This window comes from Cherax quadricarinatus, unplaced genomic scaffold, assembly GCF_038502225.1.
Source record: "Cherax quadricarinatus isolate ZL_2023a unplaced genomic scaffold, ASM3850222v1 Contig3263, whole genome shotgun sequence".
In the NCBI taxonomy this organism is placed as follows: Eukaryota; Metazoa; Arthropoda; class Malacostraca; order Decapoda; family Parastacidae; genus Cherax; species Cherax quadricarinatus.
Genome location: NW_027198289.1, coordinates 17,941 through 35,428, shown reverse-complemented (window position 1 = coordinate 35,428; position 17,488 = coordinate 17,941). Strand labels below are relative to the sequence as shown.

General features: G+C 43.9%; 1 protein-coding gene across 2 annotated transcripts; it reads right to left on the bottom strand.

The window, feature by feature from the left end:
* Positions 1-4,788: 4,788 nt before the first annotated feature.
* LOC138851993 (uncharacterized) lies at positions 4,789-17,270 on the bottom strand. Of its 2 annotated transcripts, XM_070081588.1 has the most exons (3): positions 17,184-17,270; positions 13,359-13,532; positions 4,789-5,577 (listed from the first exon to the last, which is right to left on the bottom strand). In XM_070081588.1, the coding sequence occupies exons 2-3, from the start codon at positions 13,530-13,532 to the stop codon at positions 4,792-4,794; spliced, it is 960 nt and encodes a 319-aa protein (XP_069937689.1). In that variant the 5' UTR covers positions 17,184-17,270; the 3' UTR covers positions 4,789-4,791. The 2 variants fall into 2 exon arrangements, with proteins under 2 accessions (XP_069937689.1, XP_069937690.1); XM_070081589.1 differs by lacking the exon at positions 17,184-17,270 and having other exon boundaries at positions 13,359-14,323.
* Positions 17,271-17,488: the final 218 nt, after the last annotated feature.

The window sequence follows — 17,488 nt, the reverse complement described above, 5'->3', positions numbered from 1 at the left end:
TAGTTGTGAGTGTTCAGTGGGTAATCTAACGGGCTGGTCTGCTGTGTCTAATTGTGTTTGTCAAGTGCGTGAATGTTTTGTGTTCTCAGAGTTTATGTGCGTCTCCTATGTAACGGTGATGACAAAATATCTTACGTGCTTTGTATATACAACTTTTAGGAATATTTCTCGTCTTTTATGCCTCATTTACAAGTCATTGGTGTACTTTTTGTATATGGTGTGCTTCCTAGCACAGTTGAAACGTTTTTCTTATTTCCGTTTATACTTTATGCTGTGTCCGTGTGCTTTTCAATAATATATGTATATATGCAAGTTTTCGTTTTCCTGTAAGCTGTGATGGAGCTTGAATTATATGTGGAGGCAGTATTTTTCAATGTGTGCATCTTGTCAGTGTATAAGTTCACTTATAGCTGCTGGCATTTGTGTTTTATTGAGATGTCAAATATCACAGTGTATTTTCGTTTTGTTATATTAGATATTTTCATTGTAGTAAATGGTAGTGTCATCCTGATCCACCTTTGAACTGTAGTGCCTATTCTTAGTCCATGATAATAACCCCGTGGTAGTCGCCCAAATTAACGTATTGTTGTGCACTTTAAGGCACCTGAGTTCTTAGATTAAGTCTTGGATACGTTGTGTGTTGGCAGGCGGAAGCCACGCCTAGTAATATGCCAGATGAAGTATCCCGTTGTATAATACGTGATTGCTTGTGTATGTGTGTAATTCTGTGTGCTTGTTTTTGTCACATTGTTTATTTGTATAGTGTTTATTTTCCTGTGTTTTGACTTTATTATTTATTTATATAAGAATCTAGTTAGTGCCTGGTATCTCGTTGACATATTTATTTTATGCACCCATAATTTTTTTTTTGTACCTGAGTTTTCAATAAAATAAACAATTCTTATTGTATAGGGGTTAATTTTGGGAAGAGCATGTACTTGTTTTTAACTGAGATTGTGATGTAGGTCATTAGTCTGATTATATACTGTGAAGGTTGTGAACCTTTGTCATATGTCAGTCACAGTATGTTAACTATACAAATATGAAAGGTTTATATAATTTATATTTTATATAGTTTATATAGTTATAGTTTATATTGTTTATATTATAGTAGTATGTTATATGGAAAATTTGGTGAATGTATATGGGTAACCTCTTTTATGTCCATTACAATGTGTTGTTAAAACTTGTTAGTGTATGTTGTGTAGGATTGAGGATCCTACTGTACCCATTTTATATCTTTATTTAATATTAAGCTGTAAAGTTTTTTAAATAAAATATAAAAAAAAATTCTGTCACAAACCGTCCATCCCATCTCCTCCCCCATTCTCCCCCCAACCCATGTTCCTACTTCCAATAACCTAGACTTTGCTAAATTAACTACCATTCCTGAAACATTCCCAAAACTCCTTATGACCCCTCCCACCCTTCTTAAAGCCTCCCCACTCGTAACTAACACAGTTGTATCATCCACATAACCTACTATGCCCCCCATACTTCCCCCCCTACCCCCCGCAATTCCTCGTCCACAGCCTCAAAGAAAGGATGTTGCACGCATGCAAAGAGCAACTGTGACAGCGGGCAACCCTGCCTTAATCCCTGTTCCATCATCACCACCCCCCCCCAGCTTACCATTAACCTGCACCCTCATGACAGTCCCCTCATACAGAGTGCGCACCCACCTCACTACCCCCCCTCCAAAACCCAATTTCTCCAAACAGCCCCACAAAAAGTCCCTCTTCAAGCAGTCATATGCCTGAGCCCAATCCAAGCCAAGGACGCCCCCTCCCTGACAGTTCTCTATAAAATCCCTTATCCCACTGTGCCCATTCTTCATAGTCCGTCCCGGAATCCCATACTGTCCCTCATGTACGCTACTCCCAATTACCTTCTTTAACCTGTTCCCCAATACCTTCGCAAAAATTTTGTAATCCGTACACATTAACGACAACGGACGATAATCTCCCAAACCCTTCTCCTCCCCTCCCTTCTTTGGCACCAAGACAACGACCCCAGTTCTCTGTGTTTGCGCCATTCTGCCCCATTTCAACATATAATTCAGAACCGCCACTAGGCACTCCCTCAGAACCTCCCAATGTGCTTTGTAAAAATCATTAGATAACCCATCTATTCCCGGTGCCTTCCCCTGACTCAACCCATTCACCACTTCCCCCACCTCTTCCCCCGTAATGCCTCCCTCCAACTCCCGATCCCCCTGCCCCATACCCTGCGGAACCCTCATCGCTCTAAATGTTTCTAACCCACCCACCCCTCCCCTTCTCTTCCATTTCTCCGTAAACCAATAATCAGCATACCTACTGATAGAATCTGTGTCAGTGAGGCCCTGTCCCCTCACATAACCCTCCCCACCCTCCACAACAATATGCGCCACGGTATTCCTCAACTGTCTGTCCTTGAATTTTCTGAGAACATACCCGGTTGGCTTATCACCTTTTAGTACGTCCTCCAATCTTGCCCTGACCCTGAGTGCATCAAAACGTTCATTATGCATCTCTACTAAACGACTCCTCAGTTCCCCCATATCTCCTGCCACTCCCTCCCGACCCCCCCCCCCCCCCGCATAACAATCATTCAACTGACCCTCTAAATAATTCTGCAATCCAAACCTCCAGCGTGCCCGTTCCCTGCCCCTCTTCCTAAAAAATTCTACAATTTTCACCTTTGCCTGCAACTCCCACCAATCTAGCAAATCCACCTCCTCATCCCTAGCCTCCCAAAAGCCTTTCCACCATGACTGAAAAGACCGACCTTGATCCTCCTCCTGTAAAAGCCTCACATTTAATTTCCAATAGCTCTGATATATTCTCGGAATACCATCCACCCTAAGGTCAGCCAACACTGCTCTGTGGTCTGATAAACCCACGTCTACTGTTCTAACTCTCTCCACTCCTATCCCCTGCCTCACATAAATCCTATCCAACCTTGCCTCATAACTCCCCTGTACATAGGTATGCTCAACCTGATACCCCCCCCTGCCAACCACATCTACCACCCCGACATCGCACAAAGCATCCCTTAAGACACCCAACACGCACCCCGCCCCCCTAGGTACTACGTCTACATGCCTAATCACACAATTCCAATCACCTCCAATTATCGCTATGGCAGGTAAACCCCTGAGATAATATAACAAAACGTCACGAACAAAATCTGATTTTATCCTTACATTACCAATCGCAGGCATATAAACTCCCACAAAACATACCCTACTCTGCCCCCACCACCCATCCACCCGAACAACCCTCCCCCCACCCCCCTCCTCCCACCCCATGACTCGCAATGGACTGGTCTCCTTTACTAAAACAGCCACTCCGCCCTTTAAAAGCGTTGCCATGCTTACAAACAACTTATATCCTCTCAATCTCAACTCACTACCTGACTTATAGTTATGCTCCTGTAGGAAACAAACATCAACGTCGTACCTTTTGAGGAACCACTCCAACCAGACCCTTTTTACCTCAGTTTTTAGGCCATTAGCATTTATCGTTACACACCTGAATGGTCAGGGAGAGGCGGCTTACCTCTGTGCCGCTGTGGCTTGCTCACACTTCCCTTCAAGCTGCTCACACTTTCCTTATTACTCTTTTTAATAGGACCCCCTACCCCCCCTTGTCTCTCCCCCGATTTTCCCTGTACTCCCCCCCCTGTAGGGGATTTGCGGACCACCTCTGCCCATGCCTTCTTACCTGGTCTTTGCCCAGGTGTTAAAACATCATCTAATTCAGTCAACCCCACTGGCCTCTTCCTAGAGCTGCCTACCAAAGCCACCTCTTCCTCAGGTACATCCTCCCTGTGTACCTCTGCCACTACAAGTATATCCTTTCCAGTATTCCCTGCTACTTCCGACTTCTCACTCAGCCCTTGCAATTGCTGCGTTTCACTGGTCCGTCCATCCATGTCCTCTCCTACCACGGCCTCCTCCAAGAATTCCTGGAGCACTGACTCCAAGGACACCTCCTGTGTCGACTCCCCCACTTCCTCCACCACCACAGGCGTTGGAGTAGGAACTCCCTCCTCCACCGGGAGTGTGACACACGTCCCCATCTGTTCACCCTCCTTCTCCACCTCCTCACTCCATAGAGGAGTCCCAGTCTTCGCCGCCGCCACCACACTCGTTTGCTGGACGTCCTCCACCGGGGCTGACACCCCCGGGGCAACTCTACGTGCACATTGCGCCGCTATATGATCATAAGAGCCGCAAAGACGACACGTTCTCCTTTGCCCCACATACGACACATATACCTGATTTCTGGTGCCTGTCAACATGACATACGAAGGTATAGGCGTCTTGAGGGTCATCTTGATGTTGTATGACCCTTCCGGGAGGCCCTCATATGGTCCATCCCTCCATACCCCACCTCTGGCTTCATGAATGACTCCATACTTGCTAAAAACTTCCATTATACCAAACTTAGTTGCCTCAAAGGGTACATTCCTCACTCGTACCCACGTATAGTAAGTAGACACGTCATGCAAGCACACATCCATCGTCGAGTTGAGGCACATTCGGCGTTCCTGGTACTCCTCCACCACACTGCTGTAGTAGCTAGTCCTCAGGAACTTCACAAATACTCGTTTCACCCCATTAAGGGCCACACCATACAGTTCCTCGTTAGGGATACCATATAAATCCCTAATAATTGCAGGAAGAACGACGTTCATCGTAGCAGGGCTCAGAGAACCCCTCAACAGCTCAATGCAGACTGTGTTAATCCTCCTGCCGGTGTACTCCGCCATGTCTGAACAGTGAAAACTGCGCAGAAACCAGGATTAGTGGGAGCTACTGCGCAGTGCGTCCGCACGGCCCAACAGCGATGCGAACAATGAAATGCAAGTTATATTAAAAACGGAAACTATTATCAGCAGTATGAGACACGTGATAAATGCTTCCCAATAACTTTTATCTTGAATACTTACAAATGGTTCACAGGAAGGTTGGGTTGCTTGTGGTCTATCATTGTGAAGTTCCTGAGACTCAACCTTAACCGCCAGGTTGCCGGAAAAGCTGTCGAGTTTTAGTGTAGCTCCTGGAAACATGACGACACTCTCGTCTAAGGATATATTTATTGACGATTCTCTCAGCACTACATGACCTTCGATATTTAATCCGTGTGAAGAAATTGTATGTACAGAAGATTTGTGAAGTACGAGTTCCGATCCATTTCTTGCATGCAGTTTTTCGAGTGTGTCTGTTTTAGACGATATGAGGTTAGCGGTGACGCCGTTCTGCAGAGGGCTGGAGATGTCGAGGACCTTGATGGTGGAGTTGATGACGATGAGCTGATTGATGCTGAGAGCTGTGGCTAGCGAGGTGAAGATGCTCTGCTCCAGGTGAACGTAACTCACCTGGCTGGGTAGTCTGTCTAAGGTTGAGTTTCTGGTAGAGAGATGAAGACGAGCTTCACAGGGCTGCCCCTCACCTCTCGCCACCACCACATCGACCACATTGTTGAGCACAACATTGACACACACTGACTCACTCAGCTGCAGCTTCACAGCGTTGTACACAAACACCTTCTGCACCGATGAGTCCAGCTCTTCATCCATATGAACCATCTACGAAAGATACAGGTATTAGATAGTTATTTTAGTAAACTGCCTGGATCAAGGTCTCCATCCATGAACAGGTACACCTCACAGACAGAATTAAACACGGAATAGAAAATGTCTGTACATTTCATATGCATTGTAAATAAGATACACAATGACGTGTTACTGTAAAGACATCTCATACACAAAGGAAATTTTTATTTCAGAATTCAGATAAATTCCCTAATGAACGAAACTTCTTTACAATAAAATGCACATTTTTTGTTTAAATTGCATTTCTAGTACACGTTGGATTTTATGTCAATATAGGATTTACATCGTTGAATAATATACATTACCGACAAGTAGATGAGAAAGACTTGTGAAAGTTTGGTTTATTTATTCAAGAGACTATTCGTACAAGTGTTGTACGAATGTAGTACGCTGAGGTCAGTGGTCAGTACGCTGAGGTCAGTGGTCAGTCCCTCACCTGCGGTCATACCTGCCAAGCTCTTGGGAGTTAGCGTGGGCTGTTACCAAGCACCATGGCTTGTTGTAGTGTTTTAGAATCTCAGGTTCAAGTGTTGAAGAAGGAGATTCTACTTCTTCAGGAGGAAAATAGGAAGCTGAAGCTTCGCATAGATGAGTTTGGGAGCGAGTGTGAGAAGGATTTAGCTGGTAAGGTAGGAATGGTCACCAGCAGTGATAGTGGCAGCCGCTTTAAGTGGCAAGTGGTTCACAGTTCAGGAAGAAGGAAGATGAGGAGAGTTAATAGAGAAGATGTGAAGGTAGGAAATCGATTCTCTGTTCTCCAAGACGAGTGTACTTCAGTGGTTAGTGAGGTTGAAGGTACCACTGATTCCCCTGCTAATCAAGGTAAGAATATTTTAATAGTAGGCGATTCTCAGGTAAGATATATGGACCGTGCATTTTGTAACAGAGACAGAAAGGTCAGACAGAGAGTGTGTCTTCCTGGAGCTGGTGTTGGTGACATAGTCAGCAGGTTGGATAATATTATGGCAGGTAATGGGAACAAGCCCATTATCTGTCTTAGTGCTGGGGGTAATGACATTGGGAAGGGCAGGAGAGAGGAGCTGCTGGATAAGTACAGGTCAGCCATAGAAGTAGTTAGGTCTAAGGGAGGGATCCCAGTCATATGTAGCATCTTGCCTAGAAAGGGAGTGGGCAATGAATGGATGTCTAGGGCAATTGGTATAAATTGCTGGCTAGACAGGTACTGCAAGGAACTTGCAATCCCATTCATTGATAACTGGGACCTATTCTTTGGCAAACGTGATATGTATGCAAGGGATGGGGTTCATCTCTCTGGGGATGGAGTGGTTGCATTAGCCAATTCAATTGAGAGGGTAATTGATGACTTGTCTAGGAATTTAAACTGATAGATTATAGAGGTATGGGTGTTTGTGGGAAACAATCAGGCTGCAGCATTAGGGTTAAAAACAGCAGTTATTACCGGGATACCTCAGGGATATGTTTAAAAGACAATATTCAAAATAAAGTTGCTAGTAATGGCAAATCAATTGATCAACAAACAAAGAGAGATAGTAGAGGGCAACGAGTGACTAGCTCCCTTAAGGTTTACTATACAAATAGTAGGAGTCTAAGAAATAAGATAGATGAGCTAAGATTACTTGCAAGTGTAGGTAATATAGATATTATTGGTATAACAGAGACCTGGTTCAACCTGAAAGATAGAGAAATGCCTTCTGAATGCAACATACAGGGTTATAAACTATTCCACACTGATAGGGTCAACAGGAAGGGTGGTGGTGTGGCGATGTATGTCAGAGAAAATTTAAATTGTTGTCTTAGACATGATATAAGATTAGAAACATCGAACACAGAATCTGTTTGGCTACAGTTTCTCGAGGGACGTGACAAATTAATTTTGGGTGTGATTTATAGGCCCCCAAACCTTGATAGGGAGTGCAGTAAGCTGTTATGGGACGAAATTCATAAGGCATCTAGATATGAAAATGTTGTGATAATGGGAGATTTTAACTTTAGACAAATTGATTGGAACAATATGACAGGAAATCTTGAGTCTAGTGACTTTCTTGATACGGTTCAGGATTGCTTTTTAGAACAGGTTGTGACAGAACCAACTAGAGGAAACAATCTGCTTGACTTGGTTCTTGCCAACAAAGATTCACTAATTAATAATCTTGAGGTTAATGATGAGCTTGGGGAAAGTGATCACAAATCACTTAGTTTCAATATATCATGGAATTACCCAGATAACTGCAATCAAATCTCTGTCCCAGATTTTCGCTTGGCCGACTTCATGGGACTGAAAAATTACCTGGGTGGGCTAAATTGGGATGTCCTGACTATGGGTCAGGTAGGTGATCTTGGTTGCCAATATGACGTTTTTCAGAGCATAGTTCTAGCTGCCCAGACAACTTTTGTTCCGAGTAGGGAAATTAGATCTAACAAAAATGATCCCAAATGGATGAACAATAGATTAAAACATCTCATTGGTCAAAAGAGAGGCATATATAGGCGTATCAAAAGAGGGGATGGGCAGTTAAGAAATCAATATATTCAATTAAAGAGAGAAATAAAGAAAGGAATAAGAAAAGCAAAAAGGGATTATGAGGCTAAGGTCGCAAGGGATTCAAAGACTAACCCAAAAGGGTTCTTTCAGGTATACAGAAGTAAGATTAGGGACAAGATTGGCCCACTTAAGAGTAACTCTGGTCAGATCACTGACAGTGATAAGGATATGTGTGAAATTCTCAATACCTACTTCCTCTCAGTTTTCACCCAGGAAAATACTAGCGATATTCCTGAAATAATAGATTATGTAGAACAGGATGATAATAAACTATGTACGATTGCGGTAACTAGTGACATGGTCCTCAGACAAATAGAGAAACTAAAACCTAACAAATCCCCAGGTCCTGATGAACTGTTTGCAAGGGTGTTAAAGGAATGTAAAGAGGAACTTAGCATACCTTTGGCTAATCTTTTTAACATATCACTACAAACTGGCATAGTGCCTGATAAGTGGAAAATGGCAAATGTAATACCTATTTACAAGGCAGGTGACAGGTCCTTGGCTTCGAACTATAGACCAATAAGCCTTACCTCCATAGTGGGAAAATTTATGGAATCAATAATTGCCGAAGCAATTCGTAGCCATCTTGACAGGCACAGATTGATTAATGAATCTCAACACGGTTTTACAAAGGGGCGTTCCTGTCTTACGAATTTACTAACTTTTTTCACTAAGGTGTTTGAGGAGGTAGATCATGGTAATGAATATGATATTGTGTATATGGACTTCAGTAAGGCTTTCGATAGAGTTCCACACCAGAGGCTATTGAGGAAACTTAAGGCACACGGAATAGGAGGAGAAATTTTTTCCTGGGTAGAGGCATGGCTGACAAATAGACAGCAGAGAGTTTGCATAAATGGGGAGAAATCAGAATGGGGGCACGTCACAAGCGGTGTTCCTCAGGGGTCAGTGTTGGGCCCGTTGTTGTTCACAATTTACATAAACGACATAGATGAGGGAATAAATAGCGACATAAGCAAATTTGCTGATGACACCAAAATAGGCCGTCCAATTCATTCTAATGAGGACACTAGAGCACTCCAGGATGATTTGAATAGACTGATGCAATGGTCGGAGAAGTGGCAGATGCAGTTTAATATTGACAAATGCAAAGTTCTAAATGTTGGACAGTTAAATAACCATGCCACATATAAACTAAATAATGTAGATCTTAATACTACTGATTGCGAAAAGGATTTAGGAGTTCTGGTTAGCAGTAATCTAAAACCAAGACAACAGTGCATTAGTGTTCGCAATAAAGCTAACAGAATTCTTGGCTTCATATCTAGAAGTATAAATAATAGAAGTCCTCAGGTTGTTCTTCAACTCTATATATCCTTGGTTAGGCCTCATTTAGACTATGCTGCTCAGTTCTGGTCACCGTATTACAGAATGGATATAAATGCTCTGGAAAACGTACAGAGGAGGATGACAAAGATGATCCCATGTATCAGAAATCTTCCCTATGAGGATAGACTGAGGGCCCTGAATCTGCACTCTCTCGAAAGGCGTAGAATTAGGGGGGATATGATCGAGGTGTATAAATGGAAAACAGGAATAAATAAAGGGGATGTAAATAGCGTGCTGAAAATTTCCAGCCAAGACAGGACTCGCAGCAATGGTTTCAAGTTGGAAAAATTCAGATTCAGGAAGGATATAGGAAAGCACTGGTTTGGTAATAGAGTTGTGGATGAGTGGAACAAACTCCCGAGTACAGTTATTCAGGCTAAAACGTTGTGTAGTTTTAAAAATAGGTTAGATAAATACATGAGTGGGTGTGGGTGGGTGTGAGTTGGACCTGACTAGCTTGTGCTGCTGGGTCTGGTGCCGTGCTCCATCCTTGAGTGGAGGTGACCAGACTGGGTGGGTCATTGGGCTAATCCGGGGGGGTGGGTCATTGGTCTAATCCGGGGGGGGGGTTACATAGAACTGCACCGCATGGGTCAGTAGACCTGTTGCAGTGTTCCTTCATCTTCTTATTGCTGGCTTGGAGCAGTACTCGTGCTGTATAGGTCTTGGGACCTGTGGCTTAGTTCCTGTAGTGAACTGTCCTCTGTACTATATTGTAAGTTATATTCATTTTCGTCAAGTTAATTGTGTTCCCTGTCTCACTGCTTATATGTACCACCTCATTTATCTAAACCACAATAATATTCTCCTGTTCCCTAATATATTATTGCACAAAGACTTAATAATAAACTGTGTTTGAGTAGAATAGTAATATTCATTGTCCCAGTTATTTTCTCCATTTATTTATGTTTAGTTAAAGTAGTGAGAGGGTGAGTAGTGTGGAGTGGTGGGTAGAGTGATGAGAGGTGAAGTTGTAGTCACCAGTGACCTCACATTACCTACCTACCTCTGCCCTCATCTCTCCTACCACCTCGCCGGCCTGTCCCCTGCCTATACACACTCCTTTACTCCCATATTCCCCTATTATGCTTACGTTCCAATACCCCCCTACATGACATGGTGTCTAAGCGGTGGTGGTTCTTATTTTGATAGTAGGAACAAGTCCCATGTGCCTTATTTTTGACTGCTCGGCTATACTTATGTTATGCTACCATTTTGTGTGTGTGTGTAAAGCTAAAGTAAATATCAGTGTGATATTATAATCCTAGTGGCCTTAACTGACCTTTTTTCAGACGGTGGGTCTGAGTAATTGTTTGGGTATAATATTATATTTGGTGGAGTTGGTTGTTGGTTTGAGATAAATGGTGGAGAATATCAGTATTTGGGTGAGACTTTTGGGGGAAGCAATTACTGGCCGAAATTGAATATTTACAGAGGAATGAGAAGTCACCCAGCCCGCCTTGGAAGACTAACCCACAACTGCCACCCATTGAAGAGCTGCCTATGATTGTTATCCTGCCCAGCTGATGTGTCCCAGTAGATGTATTGCTGCCTTGGTCTGTCATCCATTGTAGTGGGTGTCTGTCTCCGTCACCCAGTCTCTGTGACCATCACCCACGGACCGCACCTGCTGTTGATGATCTGAAGTGACCTCACCTCACCTCGAGCAACTGACCATAGCCTGCTACTGCTGATGTCGGCTGCTGTGATGCTGCTGAGATGCTGTAGCTGTGAGGCAATGCTGTGGCCGTGTTGAGATGCTGTAGCCGTGATGCGATGCTGCGGCCGTGCTGTGTGCTGCTGTGATACGGCCGTGCTGTGATGTTGAGATGCTGCGGCCATGCTGTGATGTTGAGATGCTCTGGCCGTGCTGATGCTGAGATGCTGGGACCGTGCTGCGATGCTGTAGCCGTGCTGCGATGCTGTGGCCTGGCTGTGTGCTGCTGTGATACGGCTGTGCTGTGATGATGAATATGCCGTGGCCGTGCTGTGATGCTGCGATGCTGCCTAGCTGAAGAGGAGGAGATGGCGGTGATACTGCAGTGGTGTGTGAGCGATTGTGGCTGGTGTGCCAGGACAGGAGAATCTACTATGGAGGAGTTGCCATCCTCGGAGATGTGGAAGGACGTGAGCTGCGGAGATGGACACCAGCTGCTGAGACCAGCCTGCTTTCAAGGGCGGTATGGAGGTGTATCCTGCCTTGCTGGTCGACCTGTACGACCGGTATGCGGGGATGCCCTGCCAGCCATGAGACAAAATTGAGAGTGTGAGATGTCCCCAGCCTACTTTGACTTGCCAGAAGTGTTAGTGTTACCTGTGTGAAATAAGGTGACCTTGAATACGGTCCAGTGATTATGGCCGCCTTGTTTTATGAGGCCAGTGAAACCTAGTAGTGGCATAGGATAATCGAGGGTCTTAGCTGCGATGCCTGCCCTGTCTCGATTTTCAGATGTTGAAGTGTGCATGTGAAGTGTCCTGAAAATGCGACCTTGGTGGTCGTGAAGTGGTCCAGTTGCAGTTACTTGAAAGAATGCAACCCGTTGGAGCAGTTTTCCACGCCGAAGAAGCCTAGAGAGGTTTGGCCCAATGGTTAACGTGCGAGGGTGACTAGCATTGGCTAGTGCATTTCTAGTAGAAGTAGGGAAGGCACTGGAGCCCGATATTTAGTTTTAAGGAGAAATGACGGGTAAGGAGGCTTTGCACCAGAGAGCAACTATTATGCTGGTCAACTGCCAGGTGTACTGATTACGCTGCCTTGTGGGAGATGAGAAGGTTGAGGGAAATATATGTAGTTGAATAATTTTGTATTATGTATAATTTTGTCTTTGTATTGTAATAGAATTAAGGGGTTAGGATTAAAATAGTCTAATAACTTAGGACAAATTGTCCTAGTTCTCAGATATTTTAAAGTGGGGGAGAAAGGGGGATATGTAGTTCAGCTGGGCATGTGAGGTCTCTGGGGAGACCTAATTTAACCAATTATATGGTCACACCTTGCCTTGGCAAATATCTGTCAGCCACGCCCTCGTCTGAGGTCTTTTGTTATTGACGGCGTCAGACTTAGGCGTCAGGTCGTACACGTGGTTGTGGGGGGGTGCTCTCGGGACAATATAAGCCCAAGGAACAGCTGAGCAGAGGAGATTCGGGCAGAGCTCTGGCCTGGGAGCAGAGCTGAGGTCGAGGGTCTCGGGAGGAGAGACTGTTGGAGACATTGGGCAGAGTGCTGGCTTGGAGCAGTACTCGTGCTGTATAGGTCTTGGGACCTGTGGCTTAGTTCCTGTAGTGAACTGTCCTCTGTACTATATTGTAAGTTATATTCATTTTCGTCAAGTTGATTGTGTTCCCTGTCTCACTGCTTATATGTACCACCCCATTTGTGTAAACCACAATAATGTTCTCCTGTTCCCAAATATATTATTGTACAAAGACTTAATAATAAACTGTGTTTGAGTAGAATAGTAATATTCACTGTCCCCGTTATTTTCTCCATTTATTTATGTTTAGTTAAAGTAGTGAGAGGGTGAGTAGTGTGGAGTGGTGGGTAGAGTGATGAGAGTCAAAGTTGTAGTCACCTCACATTACCTACCGACCTCCGCACTCATCCTTCCTAGTGCCTCGCCTGTCCCCTACCTACTGAGTCCCTCCCCAGTACTCCCATATTCCCCTAATCAATACCCTACTCTACATGACAACATGTGTATAATGTTGTTGAATAATATACAGTTATAAATGGTTTTCAAAATCGAGAAGTTGATAAATGAGGTATTTTTATTACTAGGGAATCTTGATTGTGGTAACGTTCCAAGTGTTGCATAGGTGTCTTATTCATCAATATAAATATATTATCTAAATAACAACAAAAAGCATTAATAATTACCCTCTGAGTATCTTTATAGTCACAGAGTAGCGTGGCTCCCTTATGCTCGCAGAACTGAGCATTGATGCCCACTCTCAGCATTTCCGATAGGTATCCCATTGATGGTGGCAGCGTACACGCCCACACCACTACATACACGATTATCCATCCTCTCGCCTTTGATAGTAGAGCCATCTGATCAATAACAAAATTAGGTCTCTTTATACAATGTTATTTTCACAACCACAAAAGCGCAAACACAAATAGACAGAAAAACAAACAGAAAATACACACACACGCGCGCGCGCCTACACACACACACACACACACACACACACACACACACACACACACACACACACACACACACACACACACACACACACACACACACGTCAATCTCACTAAAAGACAAACTAAGATTCAAGATTCACTATCAAATTCGTTAGGTTGAAATCAATACAAATCATGTAATACCAGCTCATAGTCACTTCTGTGGGAGTTCACCGAGGTTAATGCTTATGAAAGGAAAATTAGCGTCAAGTTTTGTAATGTTTTTATGGCTTGCTTCTGTAGTGATTTAGAATCAGAGTCGAAGAGGTTAGGGGGTTCTCCTTCTCAAAGAGGAAATGTGTAATAACGAGAATGAAGTATCTGGTGATATTATTATTATAATCAAGGGGGAAGCGCTAAACCCGGAGGATTATACAGCGCCTGGGGGGGGGATGTGGAAGGCATTCAGGCTTAATTCGGGGAACTGGAGCACAGATCCAATTCCCTAAATCAAGAGCCCCTCACCAACATCAAGGAACCTTCCTTGAGGGGTATCTGGTGATAGTGAAGGGAAGTTGGGTAGCACCAACCAAGAGACAGTCAGCAGCCACAAAAGGAAGGGCACTGAATGGATTTTTAGGACATCCGGTGTAAATTGCTGGCCAGATACAACTGCAAGGAACTAGCAGTTTCATTCTTTGACAATTAGGAGAGAATATCCACCTCAAAACTTCCTTTGCGAGAGTGATGCACTGATTATACCATTTTTACATCACTTTCTGCTGCCTCCTCTGTGTTCGAATGAAGAAGCTTCTGTGTAGGCGAAACGTTTCGATATAAAGATACATATCTGTGGCAAGATTCTTACTTATGAAAGAGAGGTGTAGGGTTATGGGTGGTACTACCAAAGTGGAATTGTGTAAACTAACTTTGCAGTACAAGACTCAATATGCAGTTATGACATTTTATTGTCAAGACATTTCGTCCACTATAACCATAACCCGTCTTGTATGTTAGGTGAAAGGACACAGGTGCAACTAATGTGACATTTTATTTTGTTAACATTTCGCTCTCCAGGAGCTTTATCGAAAAAAAATCATCTCCAGAAGAAGAATTGAGACACTTATGCAACACATGGGAATCTTTATTGAAGAAACGTTTCGCCACGCAGTGGCTTCATCAGTCCAATACAAAGTAGAAACGGGTAAGGAGAGGAAGTTTGAGGTAATCAGTCCCTCAACCTGGAATCTATGTCTTCAGTCCATCACTTTTGTAGGAAGTGCAGCATAGGGCCAGAGAGGTGGCTTATATACTGCAGTCAGATGAGTTGAAGCAGGAGGCGGGATCACAGTGGGGCCTGCCCCTATGTGTTGCATAAGTGTCTCAATTCTTCAACTTGTCGGTTTTCGAAACCATTCATCACATCTGTCAGACAAGGCAACATCATGGGATCTTGGTACAAAGACTTCAACGCTTGCCCAACCTTTGGACGACGACCTACTTACACTAGTGGCAGGTCCCACTGTGATCCCACCTCCTCCTGCTTCAACTCATCTGACTGCAGTATATAAGCCACCTCTCTGGCCCTATGCTGCACTTTCTACAAGAGTGATGGACTGAAAATATCTAGCCTAAACAGGACTCACAGCAATGGTTTTAAGTTGGAAAAATTCAGATTCAGGAAGGATATAGGAAAGTACTGGTTTGGTAATAGAGTTGTGGATGAGTGGAACAAACTCCCAAGTACAGCCATAGAGGCCAGAACGTTGTGTAGCTTTAAAAATAGGTTGGATAAATACATGAGTGGATGTGGGTGGGTGTGAGTTGGACCTGATAGCTTGTGCTACCAGGTCGGTTGCCGTGTTCCTCCCTTAAGTCAATGTGACCTGACCTGACTGGGTTGGGTGCATTGGCTTAAGCCGGTAGGAGACTTGGACCTGCCTCGCATGGGCCAGTAGGCCTGCTGCAGTGTTCCTTCGTTCTTATGTTCTTATGTTCTTACCCATTTCTACTTTGTATTGGACTGATGAAGCCACTGTGTGGCAAAACGTTTCTTAAATAAAGATTCCTATGTGCTGCATAAGTGTCTCAATTCTTCAACTTGTCGGTTTTCGAAACCATTCATCACATCTCCAGTAGACTGAACTACTACAGGGAATTCAACCACCTCTTCACCTTACAGCAATTTAGCTTCAGGACCCACCGCGGAACTCAACACTCTATAAATATCATTTTTGATGCGGTAGACAGCCTGGGGAAACAAGAGAACCTTGCCCTAATTGCAACTAGGGACGTACACAAAGCCTTCGACAGCCTGTGGCACGATGGCCTCATATTCAAACTTGCCGACCTCTAGGACCACAACTGAACCTTTCTCAGGCTCATATACAACATCTTAACAGGTAGAAGTATCATCCCCACCTTCAATGAAAAGTCAGCAGTACCTTTCACGCCGACAGTTGGAGTACCACAGGGCTCGTACTTTCAGCCCCATACTCAATGTATATGTAAACGACCTCCTCCAGCCTGAATTCAATAATACAATCATCACCCAATTTGCAGGTGACGTTATCCATGTAGTATCTTCCACCCCCATCTCAGGTATAAACAGGCATAGGTGAGTATTAGAAAAAAATGAATGCGGAACTACGAAGAAGAGCCAACTGGGAGAAAACATGGAGAATTACAACTAACCCAGGTAAATTCCTCATCAGCATCATCGGCTGTTTTGCATCAACCATAGAAGACAAAGAGGGCTATTTCCATCAGAGGTACACGTATCGCTATCAGAAACCCAGACAAGATCCTGGGTTACGAGATCGACAGATTGCTCCACTCCACATCTCCAAAAAGGTGAACCTAGCAAAAATCCGACTCAGTCAACTATTTAGATTCAAAGAAGTCATCTCCCACATCAAGAAGCGCTTTTATATGATGATGATGATGATGATGATAAACCTATGCTGGAATACCCTTGAGTAACCATGTCACTAACAACTAAATCCAACATGTTACAGCTGCAAAGAGTCCAGAACAGAGCACTTCGCTTTTTCACGGGCACCAGGCGGGGAGATAGAATCAGGATGGAAGACCTACACGTCCAACAGGAGATCGATACAATAAATGTCAGGCTAAAAAATGAGAGAACTAACGACATGCAGGAACTCTATTTACCAGACAGAGAAAACCCTCCCCAACCAAAGAACACCACCGACTACGTCATCAGTATACCTCCCCACAGAACCCAAAGGATGACCCTCCAACAAAGAGTTCGACGCTTCATTCGCAAGGAGTACTTCTCACGACCAAGGATCCTGAGTGACCTCCCCGTAGATACAAAGTTGATTGTTTTACCACATGTATTACTAGTACTACAACTAATATTAATGCTACCACTAGTACTACACCTCACTCTAAGCCTATATATACCCTCTGTGTCCATGTATTGTTTGTAACGGCTTGATAAATCTCCTGGGGAGCGAAATGTTGCCACAATAAAATGTCACATTTGTACTTGTGTCCTTTTAACTAACATAACCCGCCTTATTAACAACAGGTTCTCTTAGAACATACCTGAAGGAACAGTCAGTTTCCTCTTTAGATGTGACTGTGGTAGGGAAGTGGAGAGAGACAGTGATGGACTTCCAGGTACTTTTCAGACTTCTCGACAAGTAAAAGCGTCAAATAGCCACCTACTACTCTGAAAGATCATTTCTCCAGCTGGCCACAGTGAGGGTTCATGATACTTCTGTTTGTCATAAAAAGTTACTTATGCATATTATTATAATAAAAAAAGAAGCGCTAAGCCACAAGGGCTATACAGCGCTGCAGGGCAGGAAGGAAGCGAGGGCATCAGGTGGCAAAAGGAAGGTGAATGA